Source organism: Oryzias latipes, chromosome 20 (genome assembly GCF_053564925.1).
Source record: "Oryzias latipes strain Hd-rR chromosome 20, Olatipes_Hd-rR_3.1".
Classification (NCBI taxonomy): domain Eukaryota; kingdom Metazoa; phylum Chordata; class Actinopteri; order Beloniformes; family Adrianichthyidae; genus Oryzias; species Oryzias latipes.
In genome coordinates, this window is record NC_136256.1 from 384,579 (window position 1) to 412,528 (window position 27,950).

General features: G+C 44.3%; 3 protein-coding genes across 12 annotated transcripts in view; 1 reads left to right on the plus strand and 2 right to left on the minus strand.

Moving 5' to 3' along the window:
• The first annotated feature begins 239 nt into the window (after nt 1–239).
• Nucleotides 240–8,171, plus strand: LOC144988212 (uncharacterized). Of its 2 annotated transcripts, none has more exons than XM_078938355.1 (2): nt 240–336; nt 5,009–8,171. In XM_078938355.1, exon 2 carries the CDS (start codon nt 5,012–5,014, stop codon nt 7,055–7,057), a length of 2,046 nt encoding a protein of 681 aa, XP_078794481.1. In that variant the 5' UTR covers nt 240–336; nt 5,009–5,011; the 3' UTR covers nt 7,058–8,171. The 2 variants fall into 2 exon arrangements, with proteins under 2 accessions (XP_078794481.1, XP_078794480.1); XM_078938354.1 differs by having other exon boundaries at nt 282–427.
• A 2,083-nt stretch (nt 8,172–10,254) lies between these two features.
• On the minus strand, nt 10,255–18,693 carry LOC144988215 (uncharacterized). The gene is made up of 5 exons (XM_078938363.1): nt 18,542–18,693; nt 13,663–13,872; nt 13,371–13,590; nt 13,165–13,286; nt 10,255–12,507 (listed from the first exon to the last, which is right to left on the minus strand). The coding sequence occupies exons 2-5, from the start codon at nt 13,767–13,769 to the stop codon at nt 11,592–11,594; spliced, it is 1,365 nt and encodes a 454-aa protein (XP_078794489.1). The 5' UTR covers nt 13,770–13,872; nt 18,542–18,693; the 3' UTR covers nt 10,255–11,591.
• A 488-nt stretch (nt 18,694–19,181) lies between these two features.
• l3mbtl4 (L3MBTL histone methyl-lysine binding protein 4) overlaps nt 19,182–27,950 on the minus strand; it is a 35,098-nt gene continuing 26,329 nt past the window's right edge. For 4 of the 9 annotated variants that reach the window (XM_078938359.1, XM_078938358.1, XM_078938357.1 and 1 more), the window contains exons 16-18: nt 20,521–20,681; nt 20,382–20,444; nt 19,182–20,298 (exon numbers count right to left, since the gene is read on the minus strand). In XM_078938359.1, coding sequence (XP_078794485.1) covers nt 20,068–20,298; nt 20,382–20,444; nt 20,521–20,681 — 455 coding nt within the window. In that variant the 3' untranslated portion in view covers nt 19,182–20,067. Of the gene's footprint in view, nt 20,299–20,381; nt 20,445–20,520; nt 20,695–27,950 lie in introns of all 9 variants that reach the window. The other 5 variants (XM_078938362.1, XM_078938361.1, XM_078938360.1 and 2 more) reach the window with 2 other exon arrangements.

Genomic DNA, 27,950 nt, shown 5'->3' on the forward strand with positions numbered 1-27,950 from the left:
AAAGAAAAAAGAGCGAACAGCCGCTTAGTAATAATCCAAGTCCAGAGATGGAAATTGACTTCATAGTTTTCCATTTTTCAATAGTTAATGGTAGATAAGTGAATTCTGACTCAGCGGCTGTCTAAAGCTCTGTCTGTTTGTTTGGTATCCCCCCTCATTGTCTCCCTTTATACTATATCGCTGACAACAGCTTGACTTTGTACCCAACTATTCACACACACCCCAACCCATTTCCTGTAAAACAGCTGATTGAATCCGTTTATTCTGGGGTTGAGAATAAAAAGCGCTGCAGTAGCAGAGAGAGAGAGAGCAGAGCAGCAGAAAGACTGAGTGTCGGTAAGACGGATCAAACTTCAGCGTTCTTTCATTTGATGTCAAAGTGGACTTCAAGACTCACCTTTTTTTTCTTGAGACTGTACAGTTTAAGGTAACATTATAGTGTGTAACTGAAAGGTTTTCGGAGAAAATGGGAGGTGTGAACATTCCTGATGTAAGGCAGCAGGGAAAGTTTGATCAGGTGAAGCCCCGCCCCTTGTGGTGCTGAGGCAGGTGGGGTGAGGATAGGACAGGCATGGAGGGGTGAGGTTGTGGATGGTTTTGTGGATGTGCAGCAGAGATTAAGGATTGTTTAGAATAGATGGGATGTGGGGGAAAGGGGGATGGGGTGCTATACACTGACCAAAAATATAAACGCAACACTTTTGTTATTGCTCCCATTTTTTATGGTATGAACTCAAAGATGTGAAACATTTTCCACATACACAAAATAACCAGTTCTCTGAAATATTGTTCACAAATCTGTCTAAATCTGTGATAGTGAGCACTTCTCCTTTGCCAAGACAATCCATCCCACCTCATAGGTGTGCCATATCAAGATGCTAATTACACGGCATGATTATTGCACAGGTGTGCCTTAGACTGCCAGTGACTCCCTCCCCAAATTGGTCCTCTCTTTCAGCTGTTAATGACCCAGGTGGAACTGGTTCGGTTTGTTTGGGTTTCAGAACACTGCCGTAGATGGATGGAAGAATAAACCTGAAACCACCATTCTTATTAAGAGAAGGTTTATCCTTTCTTGACAAAGATGGCTTCTTTCACTCCTCACTCAAACCATCCTTTCACTCTTGAATTCAGACTTCACTGTCCTCAAACGAGTGGTTTGTGGCCTTCAGGTGGAGATGCACTGCAGACTCAGGTCCACTTTAATTGGATCTGCCATGTTGGTAAAGCCGCTTGTGTAGAGGTTGTTTGGTTTCTCCTATATACTGTTCATTGCAGTTCTCTTTGCAGTATATATAGTACACAACATTACTCTGTTTGTAGCTGGGAATTTTGTCCTTTGGATGAACCAGTTTTTGTCTGAGAGTATTAACTGGTTTTAGATGAACTGGGATGTTATGTTGTTTGAAAATCCTTTTTAGTTTTTCAGACAGGCCTGAGATATAGGGAATTGAAACACTGTTCCCTTTCGGCACTTGTTTCCTCTTGTCTTGTTTTCCTGTATGTTGGGATCTGGTGAATGCCCACTTGGGATATCCACAGGTTCGGAGGGCTTGGTGGATATGTTGCTCTTCCTTCTTCTTTCCGTCAGAGCTTGTGGGCACCTCCTGGGCTCTGTGTTGTAAAGTCCTGATCACGCCTAGTTTGTGCTGTAAAGGGTGGTTTGAGTCAAATAACAGGTACTGATCTGTGTGAGTAGGCTTCCTGTACACTTCAACCTGGAGCTGTCTGTCCTCTCCAATGATCTCTGCACAGTCTAGAAAGGCTAGGGTGTTGTCCTTTGTGTCTTCCCTGGTGAACTTGATGTTCTTGTCTACTGCATTGAATGATCCGTGAAAGCCTCCACTTCCTGGATTTTGATCTTGACCCAAGTGTCGTCCACATATCTGAACCAGTGGCTTGGAGTGGTACCTGGGAAAGAGTCCAGGGCTCTTCTCTCGACTTCTTCCATGTACAAGTTGGCCACAATGGGCGTGATTGGAGCGCCCATAGCACAGTCGTGCCTCTGCCTGTAGAAGTTTCCCCTGAATTGGAAATTCAGATGCGGTCTGGTGTCAGATCTGTTCTGTCTTGTAACTTAGAGTCCTGCAGTGCTCTTCTTAGGTATCAACCCCACCTTGTCTGTCTCTTTTTCACCCGGAAGTCATGCTGTGAGTTAACGGATCCCCAGCTGAATGCATCAGCTGTGAGGGGTGACATCAGCGCCATCCCGGGTACACAAATAAACGAAATACACAAGTACACTAAAATAAAAAGAAACCATAGGACCTTTTCGTCTCACAGGGTGTAAAAAAAACAAAACATACCTTTATCTGCCTGTGTCACATAGTAACCCATGATTACTATGTATATGATAATTACCCTGTATGTTATACTGTTTGCACTTTTTTTTTTTCTTATCTCAGATGCACCACCTGCCAACACCAAGTCAAATTCCTCGTTCTACGCTCTACAGAACCTGGCAATAAAGCTTTTCTGATTCTGATTCTGATAGGTCTTTAAATTAACCACATGGATGGTATCTTACTTCTGTGAGTCACTTCAACCAACCCTGTAATTAACAGGTCCTAATCTTTTTAGTATTTTTGCTGGCCCTTCCCATCTAGGTGCAAGCTTTGCTGTGAACTTATCAGTGGGTTTGGAAAGTGGATGTGTTTGGACTCAGACTATGTTACGCGGGAGAACGTGCGCATCTTTCCTCCATTGGTTATTAGTACCTAGCTTGTCTAGCCTGATGCTACCCCACTCTTCGTTTGACCTCCTCTGCCATTTCCCGTTGCCGCTCTACCAGGTTGTGTAAGCCCAATTGTTCAGTCCTAAGTTCTTTAGTTGGTTCTGCCATTTCTCACCCATTCGCAATAAACAGTTCATCGCATCCTTCTTTAGTTTTTCTATGCATCAAAGTAGCAAAGCTAAGTAGCAAAGCTAAGTCCACATACTCCCTGAAATTACTTTCTCGGTTAAGAGAGCTTGTTACAGATGCTCTGAAAGTTTCTTCTAGATTCTTCATGTGATCTTTAAGTGCTGCCACCTCCTGAGCTAGATTGTCATTCTCAGTTTGACAGTTTTGTTCTTGTGTATGAGCTTCTTCTGTCTCAGCAACTTCAACTTCATCATCCTCATTATCACCCTGTACGGACCCTTCATCCTCACTGTTCTGCAGGTATAAGGTCCTTAATAATGATGATAATCCTCCATCTGAAGTTTGTCTGCGGGTAACAAAAGGCCCAGCCGTGAAATCTAACTCTGTTTCAGCCTCAGCCATTTCTTCTGCTTTGTGTGTCTCAGTAACTGTTTCAAGGCCCGTACACACCGGGACGAATATTCGCCAGGCGTTATTCGCCAGCGTTTTTTGTGTTCACACCCAGGCGATTTTCGCTGACGATGAGCCGAGCGAACATGCAATTTCATTCCCTGACATTAGATGGCGCTTAATGTAAACAGAAATACTCCTGTACACAAGGTGGCGCTGCGCAACTTTACGCTTCTTAAAGTCGCTTTTCACTCAGAAGAAGAGAGCAAGTATTTACGCGCTTGTCAGAATCATACAAAGAAAACATGAATATTTCAAGCACCAGTAGCTCCAACTGGTACTTGGTTCGGGGATATTTTAGAGTGTCCGTCATTATTTCTTCGCGGCTGTGTAGACGCTACTTGGCGTCTATCTTCTTCGCTGGTATGTGTGCTCAGCAAGGCAGTTTTGTGTTTGAGCGCCCCCAAGTTGTGTTTTACTGTAACTTCAGAAGCTCCAGACACGTGTGCAAAAGCGGCGTTCTCATTGGTCGAATAGATTTCGACGCAAGGCGTCAAAAAAAAAAAAAAACGAACCCGAGGCATTATTTTTTTTTTGACGCTTTGACGCGTGCCGTTTTTTCCGCCGGTGTGCACACTCACATTGGTGCCCTTTGTTTAGTCACGAGGCGTTAAACGTCGGCGAATATCACCGGCGAATTTCGTCCCGGTGTGTACGGGCCTTTAGAAATGATAGAAGTATTTCAGACCTAAATCACCACACACACACACACACACACACGAAAAACAAATTGAAAAAAGGAAAAATTAATTCCCCAATCTGGCCACCATATGTAATACTCTACAGTTCATTTAGAGCCTTACGATAATTGTCGCGGAATGACTATTGAACATAAATGAACGAAAAAAACAACCAATTAAGTCAAGACCTGCTCTTTATCCAGCACAATTCCCAGTTTCTAGATACTCTCCATGAACCGCGCTCATGATATTTCCATATATGTGGGTGCATGTGTTTACAATGACAACCTATTTCTCCGTCTAGCGTCCTCTACCTTTAAGCGCGGAAGCAGCTCCAACTTAAGAATTCCTCCCAAAGTCAAAATAAAAAGAAAAACTGAAATGATCTCACCCCATCCATTGGTTAACGTCAGGGAGTCTCACTTTGATCTTGGTCACTTTCCAGCAAAAATAATTATAGAATAATTATAATCCCAGCGGCAGAATTTTGAAAAGTCCGCATCAGAGCCTCCTCTGTCACTCCCGTTGGTCTGTTTCCGGGGTATTCCGCTCCTTGGAAGTTTCCCTTTTCGTTTTGTTAGAGTTTCTCACTGTTCTTTGGAGAAAACTCAACACAAATGAGCTGATATAATTAGTCATAATTAAGAGTAATAACTGAATTATTTACTAGTGTACATGAATGTATGCAAATGTTCCAATCAATTTCTATGACGAATTATCCTATGTTTCATATACCCTTGCATTTCTGTCTTGGTATTATTTCTTATTTGATTGCTTGAAATAAACAATTTCCAAATCCAAGAGTAGAGCATGACAGTGACTGATGCATTAGTGCCTCATTTGCAGTGATGTGTACCAGTTTGTTGTAATGAAAAGAGATCTGAGTCTGGATTACATGTGTAATCATATAAAAGAGCCTTAGCAACAACACACCACATCTTTAGTCCACTGTCATAAGAGCTCCTAAAAGCTCAAACAGCTTTGTAATCTGTCTTCTTTCTTTATTCTTTCAAAGGAAATGGACGCCCAAATTGCAAAGACCACCCAGAGTCTGACCACTGCGGCAGAGATGAGGAACACCACCCAGATGTTGATGCAACCCAATGCAAACTGGGAGGAGTACCTGACTCCTGCTCCTCTCTCCATCGCCATCATGGCGGAGCTGGTCTTCATCTCATCAGCCAATGATTTCTCCATCAACAAGAATCCCCCAAAAGCTGGATTCAAGTTCATAAAGTACCCAGACTCCTTTAGGGCTTGTCTCATGCAAATCTGTAACTCAGCCTGGCACGCATTCAATTTAGCCCACAAGAACATGGATCAAATCCGGATTTATACCTTCAATGTTCCAGCATATATGAAAGCAACAGTCAATATTCTGTTTCAAGAAAATGATGAAATTGTTGAAACTCTCCTCCCAAACCAGCTGGAAAACATCCGCAGCATTGCAGACGAATGTGTGGTGTTAGCAGAGAGTGTTGAAAAGAAGTATGCAGATGTTATTAATTTAATCCAGGAGCTGCTGGAAACCTGTGTCAATGCTAAATATTTCTATGGAGAAGAGCTGGAAAATGTCAAGATTAAAATTGAGGAGAATAAAATGAGACAAAAGACTGCTATGGAGCTACATGAACAATCCAGTAAAGTAATGGACGCCATGTCAAAGGAGCTGAAAGAGTCACAAGAACAGTTCAAAAAGGCCATGGATTCAGTACCATCAGGGTGGGAGATGATTGCCATGGATTTAGTTGAAGGACTGGCATCCACTGTGAATATGCTCACTTTTATTCCAGCAGCCATCTCCAAGGCAATTAATAAAAGAGCTAGAGGCTCAGAGGCAAACTATGATCATGGAGGTGAGGATGTAGACATGGTTTCAGAAATGAAAATTTGGAGTACGTCAGATCCAATTCTGAAACTCGTATTGTCATTCAGTCAGTTTATAAGTGAGGAAGGAATTAACTGGAAAGAGATCTATGATCAGAAGAACAAGCGTGCAAAGACTACATGGTCGCAAGATCAGCTTAAAAGAATTCAGAAAGAGTTGGAGGTTCTGCCAATAAGTCAACTAAAGGAAACTCCTCTGTGTCTCTGCCAAAGAGGGATTGACATCTGTGAACAGTTGGCAAAATATGCACCAGATCAGGGATGTGATGAGAAAACGACACACGAGCTGATTAAAGAAACAAATAAGCTGTATGAAGATGCCTTACAGTTTGACTCTAAAAATAAAAAAAGGTCTGGTTGTCCACCTTTGAAGCCCAAACCCCCAATGATGTACAAAGCACAGGAGAACTCTGGAAGTCAGTCTGCCAGCCAGAGAGCATCAGAGAACGCTCGTTTCCGCATCGAGCAAAGCCGAGAACAACTGCAGCAAATACGACAGTACTACGAGAAGGCTGTACAGAACATGGAGCAGAAGCGAAGAGAACTGACTGAGATCCTGATTGAGATGCAGAACTGCAAGATCAAAGAGATTGACTTTGACACCACCATCAAAATGCTGGTCAAAGGGATGGCTGCCATGGGTACAGTGAAGGAGCAGTGGGAGAAGATGGTGCGCTTCTTCCAGATGGTGGCCTCCATTGTGAAAACCAGCCTTGGAACCACGCTGCACAATTTTGTGAATACATCTGAAGACACAAAGAAACTGTCCTACAACTTTAAGCTCTTTTCCAAAGACATGCTGTACAACCTGGCCTTTGAAGCCTCCAACATCGCCAGTCTGGTCCACATGATCTCAGGGACCTACTGTGAAGTGTCCAACAAGTTCCTGATGGACAGAGTGAGCAGCTTGGGTAAGCTTATGGCCATGGACAAGGAGAATCCAGAGTTCACGCAAGAGAGAATGAAGCTGCAGGAGTCCTGCCAAGAAGCTCAAGATGGTATCATGCAGTTGGTCCTGAAGAACAAGAAAGAATTTGAAAAGAAGATGGATGACAGGATGGCCCAAATTGAGGGAGAGTTTAAAGCCATTCTGCCCCCTACTACCCCAACGGAGACACAAAGAGTCAAAGAAATAGTTCAGGCTGGATTTAAAGAGGGAGAAGAAAAATATTACTGAAACAATAGAATTTCAAACCTAAAGACCTGCAGCATTAAGGTTGTTACCAACCACTGAGTGACATTTGTTTTAGTTGTAAATCACAGTTTGAGGAATCGGACATCATCATGGATCAGTTCTTCAAGGTATGTCTCTTGAGGCAACCTTAGATGTAATTACATTGGGAGACTATAATGCAGGCTTTTAAAGATGTAGTTCAATCATCCAACAAATCAACACGATGGGGAGAAACTCAGCCAGAAGGCTCTAATAAGAAATGCAAGTCAGGCAAGCATACTCAAGACAGTGTGTGTATACTTTAGGGCTTCTTTACACTTCATAACTAGTAAACAAGCTAGCAAGCAAAGCATAATAGAGTCACGCTAATAAAACAACATGATATATGATACTTCACAGATACCAAATATATCTTTAAATTATAAAGATATATTCATTTTATATATGGAAAACTAAGAAAACATTTGTCTCCGTGAGGAGCAACAGCAAAAAGTATCAAAAAGAACGTAAGCTAACAAACTTCAAGCATTGCCAACCAAGGGATAATAAATCCCTATAGTCAAACTCTTGTTATGAAAACTCTATTCTGCCTTCAGCTGTATTCCATTTTTCCCTCAGTCTGTTGAGGGAATTGAATGCAAGGTAACATGGCTTCAAAAAATTACTGTAATTGATGTAAAAAGATCCTCTTTGATTGGTTTAACCTTTGTGCTATCCTAGGCACTTTAACATTGGGAGTTGGGTCATCTAGACCCACTAGACAGTGTTCTGAACCTTTTTTCTTCAATGATTTGTGATCTTCACTGGTGTCCATGGATGACATGAAATCTTTCCACCTTTATCCACCTTTGTCATGGTAGGGAGAACACCTCAATGGAAGGGGGGGGTCATCTAAGATAGCACAAGGGATAAGAAGGCTTAAGAAGGTTGATGGCTGCTGAGGCATTGAATCCTCTGGAGTAACAGTATACACACAAGAAGATATTTGTCCTCCAGAGAATATATTGCCTATATTTTCCTGTTTTTTAGACGTGTGTGCCTGAGAGACTATATGACAGAGGTTGGATTTCCTGTTGCTGCATTTGCACTGATTCAATAAAGCTTGTCTAAAACAGTAGTGCTGTGTGTCGAGCTTCCCTTTCAAACACAATTCAGAGTTCTTTCTTGGTCTGCCTTTAGTTAGAGTGCTCAACAAGAAGACAAATACTCTAAGAAATAAAAAAATAGAAAAAAGAAACTCGCTAAATTCTCTCAGCACATTCCAAAATTTCTTATAAATAAATCAACTTTCCATGGGTTTTATGGTGAAAATGTACATTTCTGTGAAAAATGCAAGAAAATCAAAAGAGACTCTTCTTTGAGTAATCTGTGCCACCAAACTCTAACATGCTTTCTGCTGATGTCAGGAGTAAACAAGTGTGCGTGTGAAGAAGCTCAGTAGCCTGTTAGATCACTAGTTTGCATTCTCTGTTAAAGACCCACTCCAATGAAAACTGTGTTTTTGGTGTCTCAGCATTTTTCTGATGATGAAAGACACATACAGTAGAAAGAAAAACAAGATTGAAATTGCATTTCTGAGCATTTCTTCATTCAAAGTGTCGTGAATCAGGAGCAGACATAAAAGCCACTTGAAAAAGCTTATATTTGTGACAAACAACTGGCATCCGGCTCAGAACAAGGGCCTGGACAGCTCCAATATTGCTTGCCATTTTTGTTGCACTGGTAATGTTAGTTTAGGGTTGGTAAACATATGGAAGAGCATAACGGGTGATGGGAAGTGGGGGTGGGCTTATTTCATGCCAACAGTCCCGCCAACAACTCAAAGGCAAATTTTGTTATTTTTTTTCAAGCTATTTTATTACCGTATAAGTAAATAATGCAGCTGAGAGATACATTTTACCATTTTGTCTATACAAGGTTCAACATAGCTTAAGTAGAAAAAATAAAACATCTGATAAGGTACATGGAACAAACCACCCACCCCCGCCCATCTCAGCATGAAAATCAGAAAGACAAAAGAGAATAAAATACTATTGACATAGATCAAAAGACAGCAGGCACACACTCAATTGGGTAACAGTTCTACATTTGAATAGAATTCAATAAAACATTTCCATTTGTTGTAAAGTGTTTGTGTGCATCCTCTTAATGTGTATTTAATTTTCTCTAATTAAAAAAGAAACATCGTTTAGCCATTGCGAAATAGACAAGCATTTAACAGACTTCCAACGTTATAACAGCCGACGTCTTTTTGTGCCCCAGTCAAAGGAAGGGAGGGGTCAGGAACACCAAATATCGCAATAAGTGGACACTTTTGTATATTTACTCTAAGAACAGCAGATATAATAATAAAATAACCAGACCAAAAAACAACATATGACCAAGAAGACATGTTGATCCTTGACATTTGTCGCATTTGTCTTCCACATCCGGGAAAAATTCAATCTGCTTTTTGAAAAATGTGCCCTGTGTAGGACCGTAACCCTTGTGCTATCCTAGGCTCTTTTACATTGGGGGTTGGGTCATCTAGACCCACTAGACAGAGCTCTGATCCTTTTTTCTTCAATGATTTGTGATCTTCACTGGTGTCCATGGATTACATGAAATCTTTCCACCTTTATCCACCTTTGTCATGGTAGGGGGAACACCTCAATGGAAGGGGGGGGGGGGGTCATCTAAGATAGCACAAGGGATAAGAACGGGTCACATAGATACCAATATACTTGAATCCTAATGGGCTGAATTTAAAGGGCAAGTCTGATGGTCTGAGACCACAAGCAGCAGGATTGATTGGGAAACACTCGCTTTTCTTTAAGTTTAATCTGTAGCCTGATAGGGAACTGAATTTCTCTAAAATACTTAAAACTGAGGGAAGATATGGGATCAGTTACTTGATAACAAATCATCGCCATATAATGACAGTTTTGTGTTGCCTCCCTTCACAAATAATCCCTGTAATCAATGGGGCAGACCTTAAAATAATAGACAACGGCTCAACAGCAATGGCAAAAAGCAAAGGCGATAAGGGAGCCCTGTCAAGTACCACGTTCAAGAGAGAAATACTCTGTGTGAGTGTCATTGGTATGGATACTGGATTTGGGAAATATGTTGAGAAGGTGAATCCAGGAAAATAAGTTATCACCAAAACCAAATTTCTTTAGTACTTCCACTTCACTTCAATTCACTTCAATTCAATTCAATTCAATTCAATTCAATTTTATTTGTATAGCCCAAAATCACATCAACAGTCGTCTCGATGGGCTTCGAAGTGAAACATGAACTTAAAAGGATCGTGAATACAAAGAGTTCAATAGAAAAATACTAAAATGAACTAACAAACTGACTAAGCTATACTGGCATCCCTGCCCTTAGACCCCCCTTCAATCAATCACTTTGCAGGGCTGCTCATTCCTGGTCCTCCAGATCTACCACCCTGCATGTTTTCCAGCTCTCCCTGCACTGCCTGCTGCTGATTACCCGGACCAGGTGTCTTCATTCAATCCCAGTTTGGAGACATCTGACCGAGCCAATCAGCAGCTTGCAGGGCTTGGAAATCTGGAAAACAGGCAGGGTGGTAGATCTCCAGGACCAGGAATGAACAGCCCTGAAGATTCTAGAGAAATACAGTACAAAAGGAGTTTACACAAATGTACACTTCTTGTATCAGAAGATTCAGAAAACCCTGTTGTGACAGTAAAATCTGTCCAACACAAAAGGCCTTCAGCTCTCATCTGTCTGCTCAGCTGCTGGACAGGTCAAGTTCAAAAAGAAAGTAGGGTTGTAATTATTCATTTTAACAGTATTTCCATTCATATCACGATTTGTCATTTTCAATATTGGTTCATTGGATCCAATCCTCTGTCCTAAAGTGGATCCAGATCATCCAGCAGTGAGACTCAGACAGAAATTCCTGCCACTAAACAGTTTTCCAGATTCTTGGATTTCTTCCAGATCATCAGGTTAATGAAATCTGTGTCCAAACCAACAAGTAAACTAGAATGAATGTCAAATCCATTCACATGTTAGTTTCCTGAAGTTCACCACTGTTGTTTTTCCACATCCAAAGAATCCAAAGGGAACATTCTAGACACTGGATGGTCACATGACTTTAGTCAAAGTCTGTCCACACATTGGACTGGAATGATGGACTGATCCGTGTTAATGACATCACACGTGTGTTGTCTGCTGATGCACTTGGTCCTTTTTACTTTTAGTCAAATAAACCTACCACGCTTCAATCCAAATATTATTTTTCAAATTTGATTATGGATTTATCTCATTTTGAATCAATTTTTTTAAATGGTATCGTTTGATTCTATTCCTTTCTGCCTCAGACAGATCAATCTGATTGGATGGTAGGAATAGTAATCAATTCATTGATTAATGGTGACAGCCCAGTCATCAGCTTTCTGCAGAGCTTGCTCCTGAGCTGGATCAGTTGTGCAGAGACATGAAAACATGCAGAAGTGTTGGGGAAACGTGTGAAATTCCTGCAGGATTTATTGCTTTTTGTCTGTTTTTATGTTTGCTAAGGAGCTCACATAACATCTGATGTGGGGTCCTTGCAGACCCCCCTCCAAAACTTCCCATTGTCGGACCCTAGACCCTTCTTCTGTGGTGAAAACCTCTCACGGGAGTTCTGCTGCCTGGGGGTTGGCTTTCTGCTCTCGGTTGGGAAGCTCTTTCTTCTGCTGGGAAGGGCTTGTGTGGAGGAATAAAGGGGGAGAAGGTGAGACAGGGAGGGGTGTGACATATGATAGGACTGGGTGCTCCCTCCCGTTGCTGGGACGTGTCGCTGTGGAAGGGGGAGACTGGCATCCCCCTGCCTATCCTCCCACACCTTCTGCTCCGCCCCTGTGGCACCACTTCCCATGCACACCGAGTGCCTCCTGCTGGGGCTGGGGGGGCACATACGGAGTAGAGGAAATGTGAATGAGTGGCAAATCTCCCTCTGTGGGGGGCTCCAACAAGTGAGGGGGTGGGAGGGACAGAAACCTTGTCTGTGTTGGAATGAGGGAGACGAGCCTGGAAGAGGATCCAGCTGCTTTTGGAAGATGACTCCCCCACCATCACCCCCCTCAGTTTTTCCCCCCTTCCTGCCTCTGCCAGCTTGCCATACAGTCAGCTGACTGTCTCTGGCTCCTCCCCCACCTTCCTTCTCGGTTAGCGCCGCGGCAGGACAAACCCTTGATTTTATGTTAAGACTCTCTGATGGAGTGCAGTCCATGAGGTCATTCAGAGGATTGGCTGAGGAGAGCTGGGTGGGGCCAGAGGTTGGGGGCTTTGTGCTGCTGTGGACGTCAATGACGGTGGAGTAAATGTCCTGCAGGTTGATGACCTTTGTCTTCTTGTCCCTGTTTTCATGAAGGACGGCATTAGCACAAATGAAGAGGAAAATCCCCATCCCCATGATGAGCGGGCCAAACACCTTCAGCCAGTCAGAGTACAGATATCTGCAGAGACAAGGCAGGGGATTGATGCTGTGCGCGGGAAGAACCAAAAAACCCTCTGGACTTTGTTCTTCCTGGAGCCAAAGAGAAAATGGTCCAGGTCCAAAACTCAGAGCTGCTCCTGAGAAGTTCAAGAAACCTAGCAGTTCAGAGGAAGATCTGCTCTCAAAACCTCTTCATGCATCAGTACTGCGTTTGTATCTACTGTGTATTTTTAGTCAAAAATCTGAAATACAGATAACCTTTGTGATGTTTGCTATAGTCCTATCTGTTAGGGGACAGTGCTTATGAGCACAGGCCAACCAAAGGAGTCTCTGTGTAAACCATCTGTAAGGCCTAGAAGACCATTAGGTAGTTCTGTATGTGCTGACTGATCTTCTGGATTTACTGTGTCCACCTTCCGTGTTTGCTGGTCTTTGACATCATGTCAGTTTTGAACACGGTTGTGACCCAACCTGACAGTGGAAGCATGTGCAAAGACGTTCAGACCGGAACTGGAATGTCCAGCTCAGTAGACAGATGGCTTTAGAGCGTCTCCAAGAAGGACCAAACCTTTATCAACCACATGAAAAACACACCTAAACTATGAAGGCAGCTGTCTAGGTCCAGGAAACACCAGAACAACCTAGGAGAGGCTTTTTTTACCTTAGACTTGCTTACCTTTTCAGAAGTTCCTCCAGCACACTCTGTGAAATCCACTGACTCGTCCCATTGATAAATTCTGTGAGGTTAAAACTGTTGTCGCTGTCATTAGACTTTGGCTCCCTTCTCCTCTCTCCTCCCTGCAGACAGATGGATGCAGAACAGAATGCCTGGCTTTGGTCTCACAGTCGGTGTGCAGACTCCTGTGGACTCTGATCTCTCACCTGAGCTTCTTGTGGTGCAGGTGAGGGGCTGCTGGAGGTCACTGAGGCCACGGTGCTGCCCTGTTGTGCATGAGAACTAAATAGCAGACCACCTTGTGGCCAATAGCCCAGGGCTGCCATGCAAACACCCACAAAAAGGACCAGGACACCGAGCGCAGCCACAAGACCAGAGACCGAGCACAGTTTCACCTTCCCCTTCACCACCACCACCTCCCTGCACCTGGGACAGGAAGTGACATCAGGAGTTTTGGAGCTGCAAAGTTTAGGACTGATAGTGTTCTCAGTCTGCTACCTTTTCTTCTGGCTTTTCTTCTTGTGTGGATGTGTTCTGTGTGGCTTGGACCTCAATGAGTCCTGACGTCTGGCATTGATCCTCAGCAGGCCGCCTGTTGCAATCATCACTACAGACCAATAGCTTTTTGGCCGGTGGGTTGAGCCGCACCTACCTCACCTGGACTTGGATAGCTGGTTCTGTCCCACACAGAAGTCTGAGGTTACCTGTCTGAGAGCATAGAAGAAGAAAGCCAGTATGTTTGGCCAGTTTAGACCAGATTACATGACCTCCCCCCCGACCACCACCTCATGGATCTGCTCTGCTCACCCGAAACCTTCTGCTTCCAAATCATGCCTCTAATGTGTCTCTACTTTTACAGTACCTTAAACACAAAAGCAGCTCAAGTTTACTAAATGTTGCACAGTGAAAATTATAGACTACATTAAAAATCCATTACAAATGTTAACAGAAACATACAAAACAGTTGCAAAGTAAAAGCAATAAAATGAAATAAAAAAAGCGGTCCTGTGGTTGTCTAAAAGCTTGCTAACCCAATCAATACATACAGAAGCGCACAAAACCCCAGCAGAAGCACACACACGGATACTCGTGCAACCAGAAGTGGTAACATTTAGGCCACTAGGACCCAGAAAGGGCTTTGCATCAGGCGTGTGGTTCTGGATAATTGATGGGGACGTTTTTTAGAGATGGGATGCGCTGCCACACTTCCTACAAACACCGCTGTTCACACAGTGTGTGGAGCACCAGAGACAACGCCGGTCTGACGCTCAGGAAGCAGGGGGGGGCTAAAGGTCAGGTCCACAACGTAAAGGAAGTCTGTCAGCAGCAACCCAAGGCTGATCCAGGGCTGCCAACTGATTGATGTCTCACGCCACACCTCTATTTTTCACACTGAAATACACTAAAGTAACTTTTTTCCAGCTGAAATTGTTTTTTTTATGAATGTGTTGAGGCTGAAGAAACACTCGTCAGACCCATAACTTGAGCCTGCAGAGACAGATTGATTGATTAGTCATTGAGTGGGATTCTTCGTTTACATGGATGTGGACGCATGGTTTGTGTGCGTGCCCCCCCCCCCCCTTGTGTCGCAACGTTCTCAAGTTAAACATCAACAAAAGTTCATCTACTTTGATTTCACATTATCCGTGTATATATTTGAGGATGAGTCATAATAAGTTCTAAATATTATTTTTTGACTTTAATAACCCATTTTTAAAAACATTCATTTCATTTTCAGTATCTTGTTAACATAATGTGTTGATGCAGATAATGCTTTTTATTACTGTAACGGCTCTGGATCCCGAACCGAACAGTGCACGAAGCACTGGTCATTAAAGCCTTCGTCAGGTGCACGGGGTTAAACGAGGGCTGCGGGCTTTTGGTACTGACTGCAGGCATATGCTTTTTGCACGGGACGTGCACGTGATACGTAAGTGCCTGCAGGATCCCCATGGGATGCCCACACAAACTACCCTCCGACTGTCTAACAGCGAACCCTGGGAGTGGATGAAGTCCGCCCTGAGTTCCTCAAGTCTCAGGATTCTGTGTCTTGGATGACACAGAAACTCTATCACGGGACTGGCAGGCAGGGGTGGTGGTCCTCCTTTTTCAAGAAGGGGGACGGGATGGTGTGTTCTAACTACCAGGGATTCACATTCACATCCCTGGGAAAGTCAAACCAGGGTACTGCAGAGGAGAGTCTGTCCGATAGTCAAACCTCAGATCCAGGAACAACAGTGCGGTTTCTGTCCTGGTCGTGGATCAGTGGACCAGCTCTGCACCCTCTTTAGGGTGCTGGAGGTTCATTCATCCAGTCCATATGTGTTTTGTGGATCTGGAGAAGGCGTTCGACTGCGTCCCCCATGGTATCCTGTGGAGAGTGCTCTGGAAGTATGGGGTCCATAGAGCCATACTCATTGCTATACAGCAGGGGTCCCCAAATCCAGGCCTCGAGGGCCGGTGTCCTACACGCTTTCCAACCAACCTGCCTTTGAAGCTCCTTATTGGCTAAACACACCTGATCAGGTAATCAGCAGCAGATAAGGCAGGATTTCTGGAGAACCAGCAGGAGGCCGGCCTGGTCCATGGTTTTGGATACAAGCAGACCTAATGAATTGCCCCAGCAGGGTGGGTGGGCATTACCCTTGTAAAAAAGTGAGGAGCCCAGTCACCCCCAGGGAGGTCATAGTAGAGCCACTGCTCCTCCACATTGAGGTGGCTCAGGCTCCTGGTCTGGATGCCTTCGGGACACCTCCCTGGGGAGGAGTCCAGGCATGGCCCATGGGGGTTGAAGAACCTGGGGAAGACCCAGGACACGCTAGATCTCTCGGATGGCCTTGGGATTCCCCCAGAATAGCTGGAGAAAGAGCCCAGGAAGAGGAAAGTGCTTCGACTGCTACCCTCATGACCCAGATGAGCGGAAGTAAACGGATGGGTGGAAACACATCCGGATGCAGACACACTGTGAGGTCTTTGTTGTGTTCAGTCATTTTAAAGCTCCTCATTTAATCCTATTTTGGTTTTCTCAGTGAGCTGAAAAAAACAATACATCTAACCCTTGTTCTATGCTAGGCACTTTACCATTGGGACTTGGGTCATTTAGACCCACTAGACAGTGCTCTGAACCTTTTCTCTTCAATGATTTGTGATCTTCACTGGTGTCCATGGATTACATGAAATCTTTCCACCTTTATCCACCTTTGTCATGGTAGGGAGAACACCTCAATGGAAGGATGGGTCATCTAAGATAGCACAAGGGTTAATATACCAGATGATCTTCCAAACATGCTTTTGTTAATGTTACGGGAATTCTGAAGCGCCTGTTCGCTCATCATTTTAATTTTAATCCATGTGGTCAGTGCTTTCTTTGTGGAAGAACGGAGCTGAAAGAAGCCGGGACTGAGAGAGGCTAACACACGGTAACAACACTAGCCTTGGATCTGAACATAAATGCCGCCATCTGCATGTTGGCTGAGCGTAAATATGTGGGATTAACATCATGACTCCATAGTTTTTCTTTTTTCTTTATACATCGCTCTCCGTACTTGTACTGCTGCTGCAACAAGGACATTTCCCCATCGTGGGACTAATAAAGGAATATCTTATCTTATCAGCCTTTATTTAGCCGGGACAGGACTGGAAACAGAAATCCATGTGATTGTTTGAACGGTTTCTGAGGACTGAGCAACATTTCTGCTTGGAAAAGCTCACACACCGCCCCAAAGCCAGTGTGCGAGCTGACGGCTGAGCTCTGCTCTGAGACGGGAGACACGGTTCTCCTGAGTTGGGCAGCTCGCTAACCCAGAGCGGCGGGACGAATCCCAGTCTGAAGCCTCCCACACGTAACAAAGCATCCTCCCCTCCACTCAAACACAAAGTTACAAGCCCGGCTGCTCTGCTCAGAGATATGGTTCACTCCGTCCACCGGCAGCTGAGCTCGGACCGCGCAGGCTCCAGAAGTCAGGGGGCACAAAATGCTCCACCCCGGTAACCCCCTCGCAAGAGGGTAGGAGAAGAGAGAGGCGAGGAGCCTGCTGGTTGAGGGGGGAGCAGCCGGTCGGTCCTGTTTGTGCTCCAAAGCTTCTCTGGAGCGAAACACCGTCTGTGCATGACGTAAAACCAGAGCAGTAGTGACACACGATCAGAATGTATCGTTTACACGAACAATGATCGGATCAACAATCGGCATAACCAGCTATCTCCATCGGAAATTTGGATCCGAACAAGTCTGATCGGGGCAGAGTATTCTGAACGGCGTGTTTACATGAGGCATTTTTCTTCCGATCAGGCGTTCTTTCCGATTACTTTTGTCCATGTAAACACAGCTAATGTAAAGATCGGGTCATCTGAACCCCATAGGATAGCACAAGGGTTAAGTACCCACCCAAATGTGCATCCACGTAAACAGCAGCCCCACCACAGCGAAGCAGAGCCTCAGAGTCTGAGTGAAGTGCTTTTGTTCTGGATAAATGGATCATGGTGACTTCCTGTGGAGGACTCTTGAAGGCTGTGCAACAGTGTGATTCATGTTCTGTCCCACTTTCCCCTCCTGGAGGGGGCTTCCAGATTCCAGTTGGCTCATCTCTGCTCCTGCTCCTACACCTGGCTGTGGATCCTGTCTCCGGCTCGCCCCCCCCCGGCCGTCCCCCCAACTATATCTGGATGAAGCTCGTCTGCTGGCCTTTTATATATGTAGTTGTAGAGTTAGATAAGTTAGTTCTTCTCTATGAGTTCTGGTAAATCGCCTGTCCGTCCTGGGGGAGGATCCCTCCTTCATGTGGACACCCCTGAGGGATCTTTGGTTTTTTTTGGAATCCGTTTTTTTAGGAGTTTTTCCTTACAGAGAAGGGGGTCTAAGGGCAGGGATGCCAGTATAGTTTAGTCTGTTTAAAGTTGAGTATTATTCTATTGAATTCTATGCATTCATAACCTTTTTGATTGTATGTTTCCCTTACAATTACCGTACGAAGCCCATCGAGACGATTGTTGTTGTGAATTTGTGAATAAAACTGAACTGAACTGAATTAAACAGAGGCTAATGCAGCCAATCTCACTCATCCTACTTTCTTTAAAAAAACAGTTAAAAACTCTTTACATTTAGTTTTTCTTTGAACTATTTGACATTAATCTTTGTTTGTAAGTAGACCCGTGCAAGATATTAACATTAAGCCATTAATAAATCACATAACTCTTAGGTCTGCTGAACACGGGACAAGGGAAGCACATTAGAAAACACACAATTGCAAATACACAAGGACACACAAGCAGACACACAGACATTAGCATGCATGCACACAGAAACACACAGGGCTGCACTGAGCGGTCTTCTTGTCCTGGTGGAGGCTGCACAACATGAAGCATATGATCATGTTCTTACATCTGGAGCTGCTTCATGTTCCTCCTCATTGTAGATCTCCACCAACGCTTCCTCCGCTCATCGCCTCCTGCTGCATGCTCTGCAGCTTCTGCAGTGACGCCCAGACAAGCTCCTCCCACAAAGAGAGAAAGAGGGAGGGAGGGACGAAGTCTGTTTCTCTGAAGTTGTGCAGCATTTCTTTTTCTTCATAGACCACAGCTAAAGGTTGTCTTTGATCTTCTAATGACCACCAAAACCTTCATTAGTGGGACCTGACTGCCAGAAAACGTTCATACGATGAAGTCTGACCAATCGATTCACTTTGTTTTTGAAGACGATGCAAAAGGCGACAGTGGAACGGAAAATTCCTTCTACGTAGAAGATTAGAGAGAAACTTCCAGTAGAATAGGACAAAAACCCACCTTCACTACCTGGATGACCAGAAAAGATGGATAAAAAGTACTGGAAGATACCAACTGTGGAAATAACTGCTTTCAGACCCACTCTGACTGACGTACCAGGCCACCAGGGAGACGTTTCACTGCATTACCCATAGTTCTTAGGTGTGCCACCGTCTTCTTTTCTTCCTTCATCCAGTGATACCTGCAAGTGATGAATACCTCCCAAAGCTCTGAAGAAATTCAAAGGAGCAGCACACAGATCGGAACATAAACTTTATTGATCTCACTAAACACAGAAAGAAAGAGAAAGAAAAGAAAATCAGCTGACCAAAAGTCTGCATCAGCTGTGCCCATAAAAACCTGAGGAAGCGGACACTTCAACACGTCATGATGGAGTGAGCATGTGCACCAAGCCCCTCTGGGGGCTTTCCTACTTTATAACCAGCTTCAATGGGACATGACAGGGGGGGTGGAGTCAAAGGGCTGTTGGTTTAGAACAGCAGCAGCCCTAAGTACAAACCTAGATAGAAAACTGAGCTCAGGAATGGCGCTCTGTAGACACACAGTTTAAAAAAATTCAACTAAACTGTAGAATGACTAACCCTGTTCCTGTCAGAGGACCGACCCCAGCAGAGTTTAGGGGGAGTTAAAGCATTAGGGGCAATCCTGAGAGGAAGAAAGGGCAAATGGCTAGAGCCTCGTCATGACATCATCGACTGTGATGTGGACGTCTCAGCGTTACCTACCTCATTCAATCACTGATCTGGTGACCAAATTCTATGTGACACTTCAAACCTCAGTGTGTAAACAATCGTTTTAAATTGCATTAATTTCATTCTAATTGAAAGCTTAACGTCTTTTTATTAGGCAGATAAGGTTTGGGTTTGTTAACTGAAGCATTTTTGTCACAACTACCTGTGAATGACATCAAAACATCCATGTATTACCCATGATGCCTTTAGAACAAAGCACTTTAGAACCAACCTGTCATGCTGCTGTAGTTTGACACTTTCTGAACTGAGCCACTAAAACAAGTCCTACATCATGGGGAGATAACAAAGTAGGAGGAATTACGACTGTAGGACAGAGGGGTGGGATTATAAAGGAGTCTGAACCGGTTTAGTCCAGATGTCAATCAGAAACATGTCAGGTGCTAGAAAACTGGATGTGCGATTGGCTCTTATTCCCAAGCTGTGATTGAATCCTTTCCTGATCCTCTAACTGGCTTTTCTCCCCAGCCTGTGATTGGCCGTCTTCCTCTGCGTGTCTAAACATCAGAATGGAGTTGTAGATCTTGAGGGCAGGACCAAGCTTGATGGACATTATCCTGACTATGTCCCTTTGGGTGAGCAGCAGGAAAGCCCGCCCATCTATTTGCTAGACAGAAGCAAGAACCAGTTAGCACCTAGCAACGTCAGAGTGGCAGAACAACATCCAGGGCAGCAGGAGGATCCTCTCACCTCGTCACGAAACTGTTTGGCTTGTTCCTCGCAGCCAAGAAGAGACTCAATAAAGTCCGACACCTAGACAACAGCAACATCTTTCAGAATGACATCCCCATTGTAAAACCAACCCCACTGAAAACCAGAGTATTCTCACCTGCTGCACACTCCAGTGCTGAACAATCTCTGGGTGGACGCCAGCAACACAAGGCAGCAGTTTCCGGTGCTGCTCCCAGCAGAGCGATAGGTCACGACTAGGCTGTGGCGACATGGCTGACAAGAAGACAGACTGGTGAAGGGCAGCCTGGAGACTGGAGCCTACAAAAACAAACTGCCACAGAGTCAAGAAGACAGACACACTTAAGCAGCCATAGAACCTAGAAAAACATGCAACCCAAGTTTGTGACCTAACTGGTAAAGCTAAACAACAAGCTTGACTCACTTTGGCAACAGGAACGACATATCCCCGGACAAATCTCAGCAAAGATACTGAAGGGGGGTCTAAGGGCAGGGATGCCAGTATAGCTTAGTCAGTTTGTTAGTTCATTTTAGTATTTTTCTATTGAACTCTTTGTATTCGTGATCCTTTTGAGTTCATGTTTTACTTCAAAGCCCATCGAGACGACTGTGGTTGTGATTTTGGGCTATACAAATAAAATTGAATTGAAATTGAATCTAGGAAATCTTTAACCCAAACTTCCACCAATGTGACCCAGAGAAAAAACCAGTGGAAGTTTTCCAGATTCCTTATATTTTTTCAAGTTAATGAAATCTGTGTCCAAACAAACAAGTAAACAAGAATGAATGTCAAATCCATTCACACTTTAGTTTCCTAAAGGTCAGCCCAATGTTGTTTATCCACATCAAGATAATGCAAATATTGGTCTGTATGGTCTCATATTTTTGCTAAATTAGCGGCTGGGTAGCTCAGTTGGTAAGGTGAGAGGCTACCATTCAAGAATCCAGTGTTCAATTCCTGGAGGGGAATGAGCAATGGCACTAGAGGTAAGATCTTAAGCCCGAGTCAGAACCCGACCCGTCGGGTCAGGCACTAAATGACAATCATTACGTTCGGGTCGGGCCGGGCTTCTCTCTCGCTGACCTTTTTAATAAATATATTGTAATGGCTGCAAAGAAGCTCCTTAGGCGGGCGGTTGTCAAACAGATCTTTAGTAATCCTGTATGTCAGAACGGTCACCGCACGAACCGAAAGGCACAGCCAGCTTCTTACTCAGAGGGAGAATATTCACCGAACGCACAAACACAGGTAGACCCGCCCCCTCTATCCCCCCAGTCACCCGTTGATTGACATACACTGTGGTCCAGCAACTGGCAGAAAGAGGAGGCGCCGGCCACCCGCAGCTCTGTGCAAACACTGGGTCGTTACAATAGGTTTATAAAAATGTATACTAAAACGATGCGTGGATACTAAACTAAGGAATACTTGTCATAAATAAATTATTTGGTTAAAACAGAGAAGGCGCTGTAAGGTAATTGCTATATAACTACTGCTAAACAGGAAGCGCAGACGCAGAGCCAGGCAACGCTTTGCGCATCTGTCGTGAATGTAATCTTCCCTCCGCAAGTCTGCATCTATTTTGTTTAGGTATCCCGATATGGAGCAGCAAGAAGTCAAGGAAAAACTTAAGACAGGGGAACTGAAAAGGCAAACACGCACCGCCGCGGCTTCTCCGCGTAATTAAGCGAGTGGACATAAACATCTCCCTTTTCTCTCTTTGTCTGGCCTCTTATTCTGTGTTTCAGCGTCATTTCGTTGTGCAAATGCATTTATCATGATCATAAAAATATGTGGATATTTTAACCTTAAGAAATCTTGCATTTTTTTTTTGCCAAAGATACTATGGGATAAATTGAAATTTTGGGTTTGCTTCGGGCTCGGGCCTGCATATCAAGTTAAGTGGTCGGGTTCGGGCCAGGTTCGGCTTTAATGCCCGCGGGCCTGTGTCGGGTCGGGCTGGGTTTTTTAGGCCCGATCTTACCTCTAAATGGCACTGAGGAAAATTACCACATCAATGGCGAGCAATGAACATCACTCAGTGACGTCCTTAGGCAAGACCCTTAACGCTACTGCCTCCCGAGTGCGGTTCAGCTGCAGCTCACCGCTCCCCCAAGGGATGGGTTAAATGCGGAGAACAATTTCTCCATTGTGGGATAAATACAGTATCCATTATTATTATTAAATTAAGAGGGTTTCCAAAAATTGGACTGGAATGACGAAAAATCCTAGCTAGCACACTAACGCCCTAATACCCTAATTGTTACAGCTTTGGCAATTAGCCCGCATGGTTCAAGTGACCCAATTCCGATTTTTCCTCTCATGTGGCACAGATCGGATATGATCGGTGAACGTGTAAGCAGGACAAAAGCCAGGGCTCCAGACTGCGAGCAATTGGTCGCATTTTGCGACCAAAATTTGAGAGTGCGACTGAATTTTACATCCATTCGCACATGTGCGACCAGTAAATTTGCCTCCCCCACCCTTCGTATTTTTTTATACATTAAACGTGGAAGGGGCACGTCAATGATCAATGAAATAATCAATGAGATGCAAACGCACACGCACGCAGGCAGACACACACACTCGCGCACATACTCATGAAACGCGAGCACACACTCGCGTGATGCCTGTCTGTGAGGCGGCCACTGCGTGTGAGAAGAATAGGGAAAGCCACTGCGAGTGGCTAAAATGCGTGTAGGGGGAGGGGCCTAGAGCTGACCAACCAATCACAGTGGGGTATATGACTCTTGGGGGCGTGACAATGACAGGGTTTGAAAGCAGGACACCTGACAGCGCCCTCCCCGGACCACATTAAGGAGTTCCTTACTTTCCTTTAGAACGTATCTTTTCGCTCGTAATTTTCTAAATACATGCAGTCCGTGCTGAACTTTTCTCTGGGCCGCACAGACCCGGAGGAAGGTTTAGGTTTTGGTTACGGTTACGGCGGCGCATCAAAGGGTTTATGCACGGCCGTTACGGCAGCACACCGCTCCCGCGGGAGTCGGGTCAGCTGAGGAGAATAAATGTCCCACACCTACATGTGTGACAGCTAACGGGGCTTGAACTTTAAACACGCTCGAGCAAAAACAACATTAGTTCTAGACTCACTGAAAATACGTGGGGAAAATGCAACGATAGACGTTTTTGAGATGAACCGGCGGCTCGCCTGGATCGTTGGGGAGACCAGGCGGGGGGGGGCTGTGAGATGAAAGCGAATCTGCAGCAAGACTGAAGGAGAACAGGAAGATGGAGTTGTCCTTAACATTCAATTTAGTTTTAATATTCTTCTCCCCCTTAGTATGATCTGTGTTATTATATATTTTATGATTATTTAAGATTTTGTAATGTATGTAGCCTTTTTTAATGAATTGGTATTTTAAATTATTTTGATTAATCCCTCCACTACAAAAACCATCAGGACACATGTCCCATAATGCATTGTTTTGTAGTCTGTAGGGCAGCTTTCAGTCAGTTCAGTTTCCAGCTGTGTCCGGGTAGGTTTGCCCCTTGCTCCCACCCCTTTCTCCTGAAATGTTTGTGATGATTGACAGTTGATGTTGGAGCAAAAACAAAAATATATGTCACACACCAGGTGATCTGCGCAGCGTTGAGTTCACCTGGGTGATCTCAAACACGCTTATTGTGCATCTTGGCTGCACCTATTTGGTGTCACCAAGATAAATTTCCATCAGTTTTCTTAACTATTTGTACTGTCATGACAGTGATGGTGCTGTCAGTTTACCTTGTTGGTGCATCTTCAAAAGTGCAGAATAAAATGTGACACTGAATTTGAAACAGCACATTGTAATTTCTGCATCTATTATTAAAGTATTTATTAGTAATACAGTGGAAATTAGTAGATTTGGTTAGAATGTTGATTTACGGTATGCGCCCCTAAATTTTCTAGTTGTGCCCCTAAAATTTTCAGTTAGGGGCCACTGTGCTCCTAGTGAAAAAAGTTAGTCTGGAGCCCTGAAAGCGCATGTATTTTGATTTTCTCAGATCAGATTCAGGCCTCATTCATATGTGGAAATAAATTGGATACGAATCGGATGCGTGCATTTGCGTGTGCCATCTAAGCAGACAAATCGGATATTCCCCAGTAAATGCAAGTCGTACGTCAGTGACGTCAACTCAGGACACCACCAACTGAGATCACATGACTTATTAAGGTGCTTTTGTGCACTGATTTTGCTGTCAGCGTGTTACCTTTCAGCCTCAGGCTTCAGGCCGTAGTCGGACACCACTGTCGGGACGCAAACAGTAACTAATGGACAGCGTTGCTCTGGAACAGGCTAGAAGCCGTTTATGTCTTTGCTTGGATCAAACTGTTAGTGCAGCACAACGTCTGCAAACACTTCCTCGTTCAAAACTCAGAGAGAGCACATCAGCCGGCCGAGCAGCCATTCTTTCCTCTCCCGCGCATCCCCGTCCAGCCTCATCCTAGAGCGCCCAAAGCAACGCCTCCTTCAGTCGCTGCGTTGCCTCCATGACAACCGCAGTCACACAAAAGAAACACAACAAAAAGGGGAGGGGGGGGGGCGTTTGCCGTTTGGACCAACACGCACCTTCTAAATGTGCTTTTATTACTGTTATGATTATTATTAAGGGCCTGCTAGCACATCATTTTTTAAATCCGTGCGGTCAATGCTCAGGTCCGTGGAAGGCGGAAATGCTGCTATGTAGTCCTCAGAACGTCTACGTTTGATAGTTTCAGCATTGTATAGTGTAAATGCAAAAATCGGATACGGGTCACTTTTAAAAGATGATGTAAGCGGGTCGTCTAAAAAATCGGACATTGTCAGAAAATCGAAATTTGGGCATCAAGACCTGCAGTGTGATTGCAGCCTTAGACTGGCAACCAGACCTATACACTACGATAGCTTTAGTGGCACACCTAATATTCACATGAAACAGACGGCAACTACACAGACACATTTTAACAACAAACACTATAACAACCAGACTGACACACCTTAGCGACTAGAAAGACCTTAACAACCAAAACGGACCCACAGGGGTTCCCAGATTGATACATCTGAGCAATCAAACTAACAGCTTAGCAACCAAAAAATCATTCCTTGTAAATAACACTGAAGGATCTTCTTTTCCCTTCAGGGTCTCCACAGCCAATCAGCTTCCTCCGTCTGTCTCCTGCATCCTCTATCAGCAGCTACCTTCATGTCTTCCTTCTCTGCATTCAGAAATTTGAGAAAAAATGAGAAAACTCATTTTGTTTCAGGGGCCAGATTCAAGGCATCTGATCCCAAGTGGGCCGGACCAGTAACATAAAAGCAAAATTCATCTTTGTTTTTTCTTTACTCAGTTGGAAAAAATGCCTCAACCGGCATGGTAAACTAATCACAGTGGCCAATGGATCTCAAATAAAATGCATTTCACTTAAAAAAAAACGTGATTTATTCAATTTTATACATCTGTAGAGTTAGATAAATTACTTCTATTTTACATCTGACACTGAAGCGATCCCGATAATAAACTCAAGAGGGGCTAAGGAAAAAAAGGAAACTCCTGCCTAAAATGTAAATGTGCAAATCAATAAAAAAATTGAACTAAGTTAAACTTGCAAACATTTGTGAACATAAGAATTTGGAGTTAACCTCCTTTCTCCCCTCAAACTTCAGCCGTCCATCAATATCAGGATTCAGATCCTGTGATGCAACACATTTACTGTCATTCAAGTGAGCAAAACACAATGAAATGTCCAAGAATCTTTTCCTGGTTTGCTGCCATTTTGTGATAACACCTGCCTTCTTCCTGACCTTTGATGGGGCGCCATCAGTGACCAGACTGACATCAGTGACCAGACTGACATCACATGACCAGTTCATTCCAACATCGTCTGGCGCAGTAGAGAGCTGACAATGTCATAAGCTGTTGGTGTGTCCATCAACTCCAGAAACTCTGCTGTGACCGTCTCTTCAACAGTTATTTACAGTCAGGCCCATAAATATTTGGACAGACACACATTCTTTTTAATTTTGTTTCTGTAGATTATCACAGAGAATTTTAAATAAAACAACTCAGATGTCATTGAAGTGCAGACTTTCAGCTTTTATTCCCTGTTTTGAACAGAAAGATTGTATAAAAGTGTGAAAAACTAAAGCATTTTTTAAACACAATCCCTTCATTTCATGGGCTCCTAAGTAATTGGACAATTGACTTCCATGCTATTTCATGGGCAGGTGTGGGTAATTCCCTTGTTATGTCATTATGAGTGAAGCAGATAAAAGGCCTGGAGTTGATTAGAGGACTCGTGCTGCATTTGGAAGATTTAGCTGTGAACAGACAACATGCGGTCAAAGGAGCTCTCCATGCAGGTGAAAGGAGCCATCATTAAGCTGAGAAAACAGAAAAAACATGCCAGAAACTGCTACAGTATTAGGAGTGGCAACATCAACAGTGTGGTACATCCTGAGAAGGAAAGAAAGCTCTGGTGAACTCAGCAACGCAAAAAGACCTGGACGTCCACGGAAGACAACAGTGGTGGATGATGGGAGAATCATTTCCACGGTGAAGAGGAACCCGTTCACAACAGCCAACCAAGTTAACAACACTCTCCAGGAGGTAGGCGGATCAATATCAAGTCTACCATCAAAAGAAGACTGCATGAAAGTAGATCCAGAGGCTACACTGCAAGATGCAAGCCACTCATAAGCCTCAAGAATAGGAAGGCTAGATTGGACTTTGTTAAAAGCATCTAAAAAGGTTCTGGAAAAACATTCTTTGGACAGATGAAACCAAAATCAACCTCTACCAGAATGATGGCTAGAGAAAAGTATGGAGAAGGCGTGGAGAAGCTCCTGATCCAAAGCACACTACATCATCAGTAAAACACGGTGGAGGCAGTGTGATGGTCTGGGCCTGCATGGCTGCCAGTGGCACTGGGACACTAGTGTTTATTGATGACGTGACACAGGACAGAAGCAGCCCAATGAATTCTGAGGTGTTCAGAGACATACTGTCTGCACAGATCCAGGTGAATGCGGCCCTGTCTGCACAGATCCAGGTGAATGCAGCACTGTCTGCGCAGATCCAAGTGAATGCAGCCCTGTCTGCGCAGATCCAGGTGAATGCAGCCCTGTCTGCGCAGATCCAGGTGAATGCAGCCCTGTCTACGCAGATCCAGGTGAATGCAGCCCTGTCTGCGCAGATCCAGGTGAATGCAGCACTGTCTGCGCAGATCCAGGTGAATGCAGCCCTGTCTGCGCAGATCCAGGTGAATGCAGCCCTGTCTACGCAGATCCAGGTGAATGCAGCCCTGTCTGCGCAGATCCAGGTGAATGCAGCCAAACTGATTGGACGGCGTTTCATAATCCAGATGGACAACGACCCAAAACATACAGCCAAAGCAACTCAGGAGTTTATTAAAGCAGAGAAGTGGAATATTCTTGAATGGCCAAGTCAGTCACCTGATCTTAACCCAATTGAGCAGCATTTCACTTGTTGAAGACTAAACTTCAGACAGAAAGGCCCACCAACAAACAGCAACTGTTTGCCGCTGCAGTAAAGGCCTGGCAGAGCATTCAGAAGGAGAAAACCAGCATCTG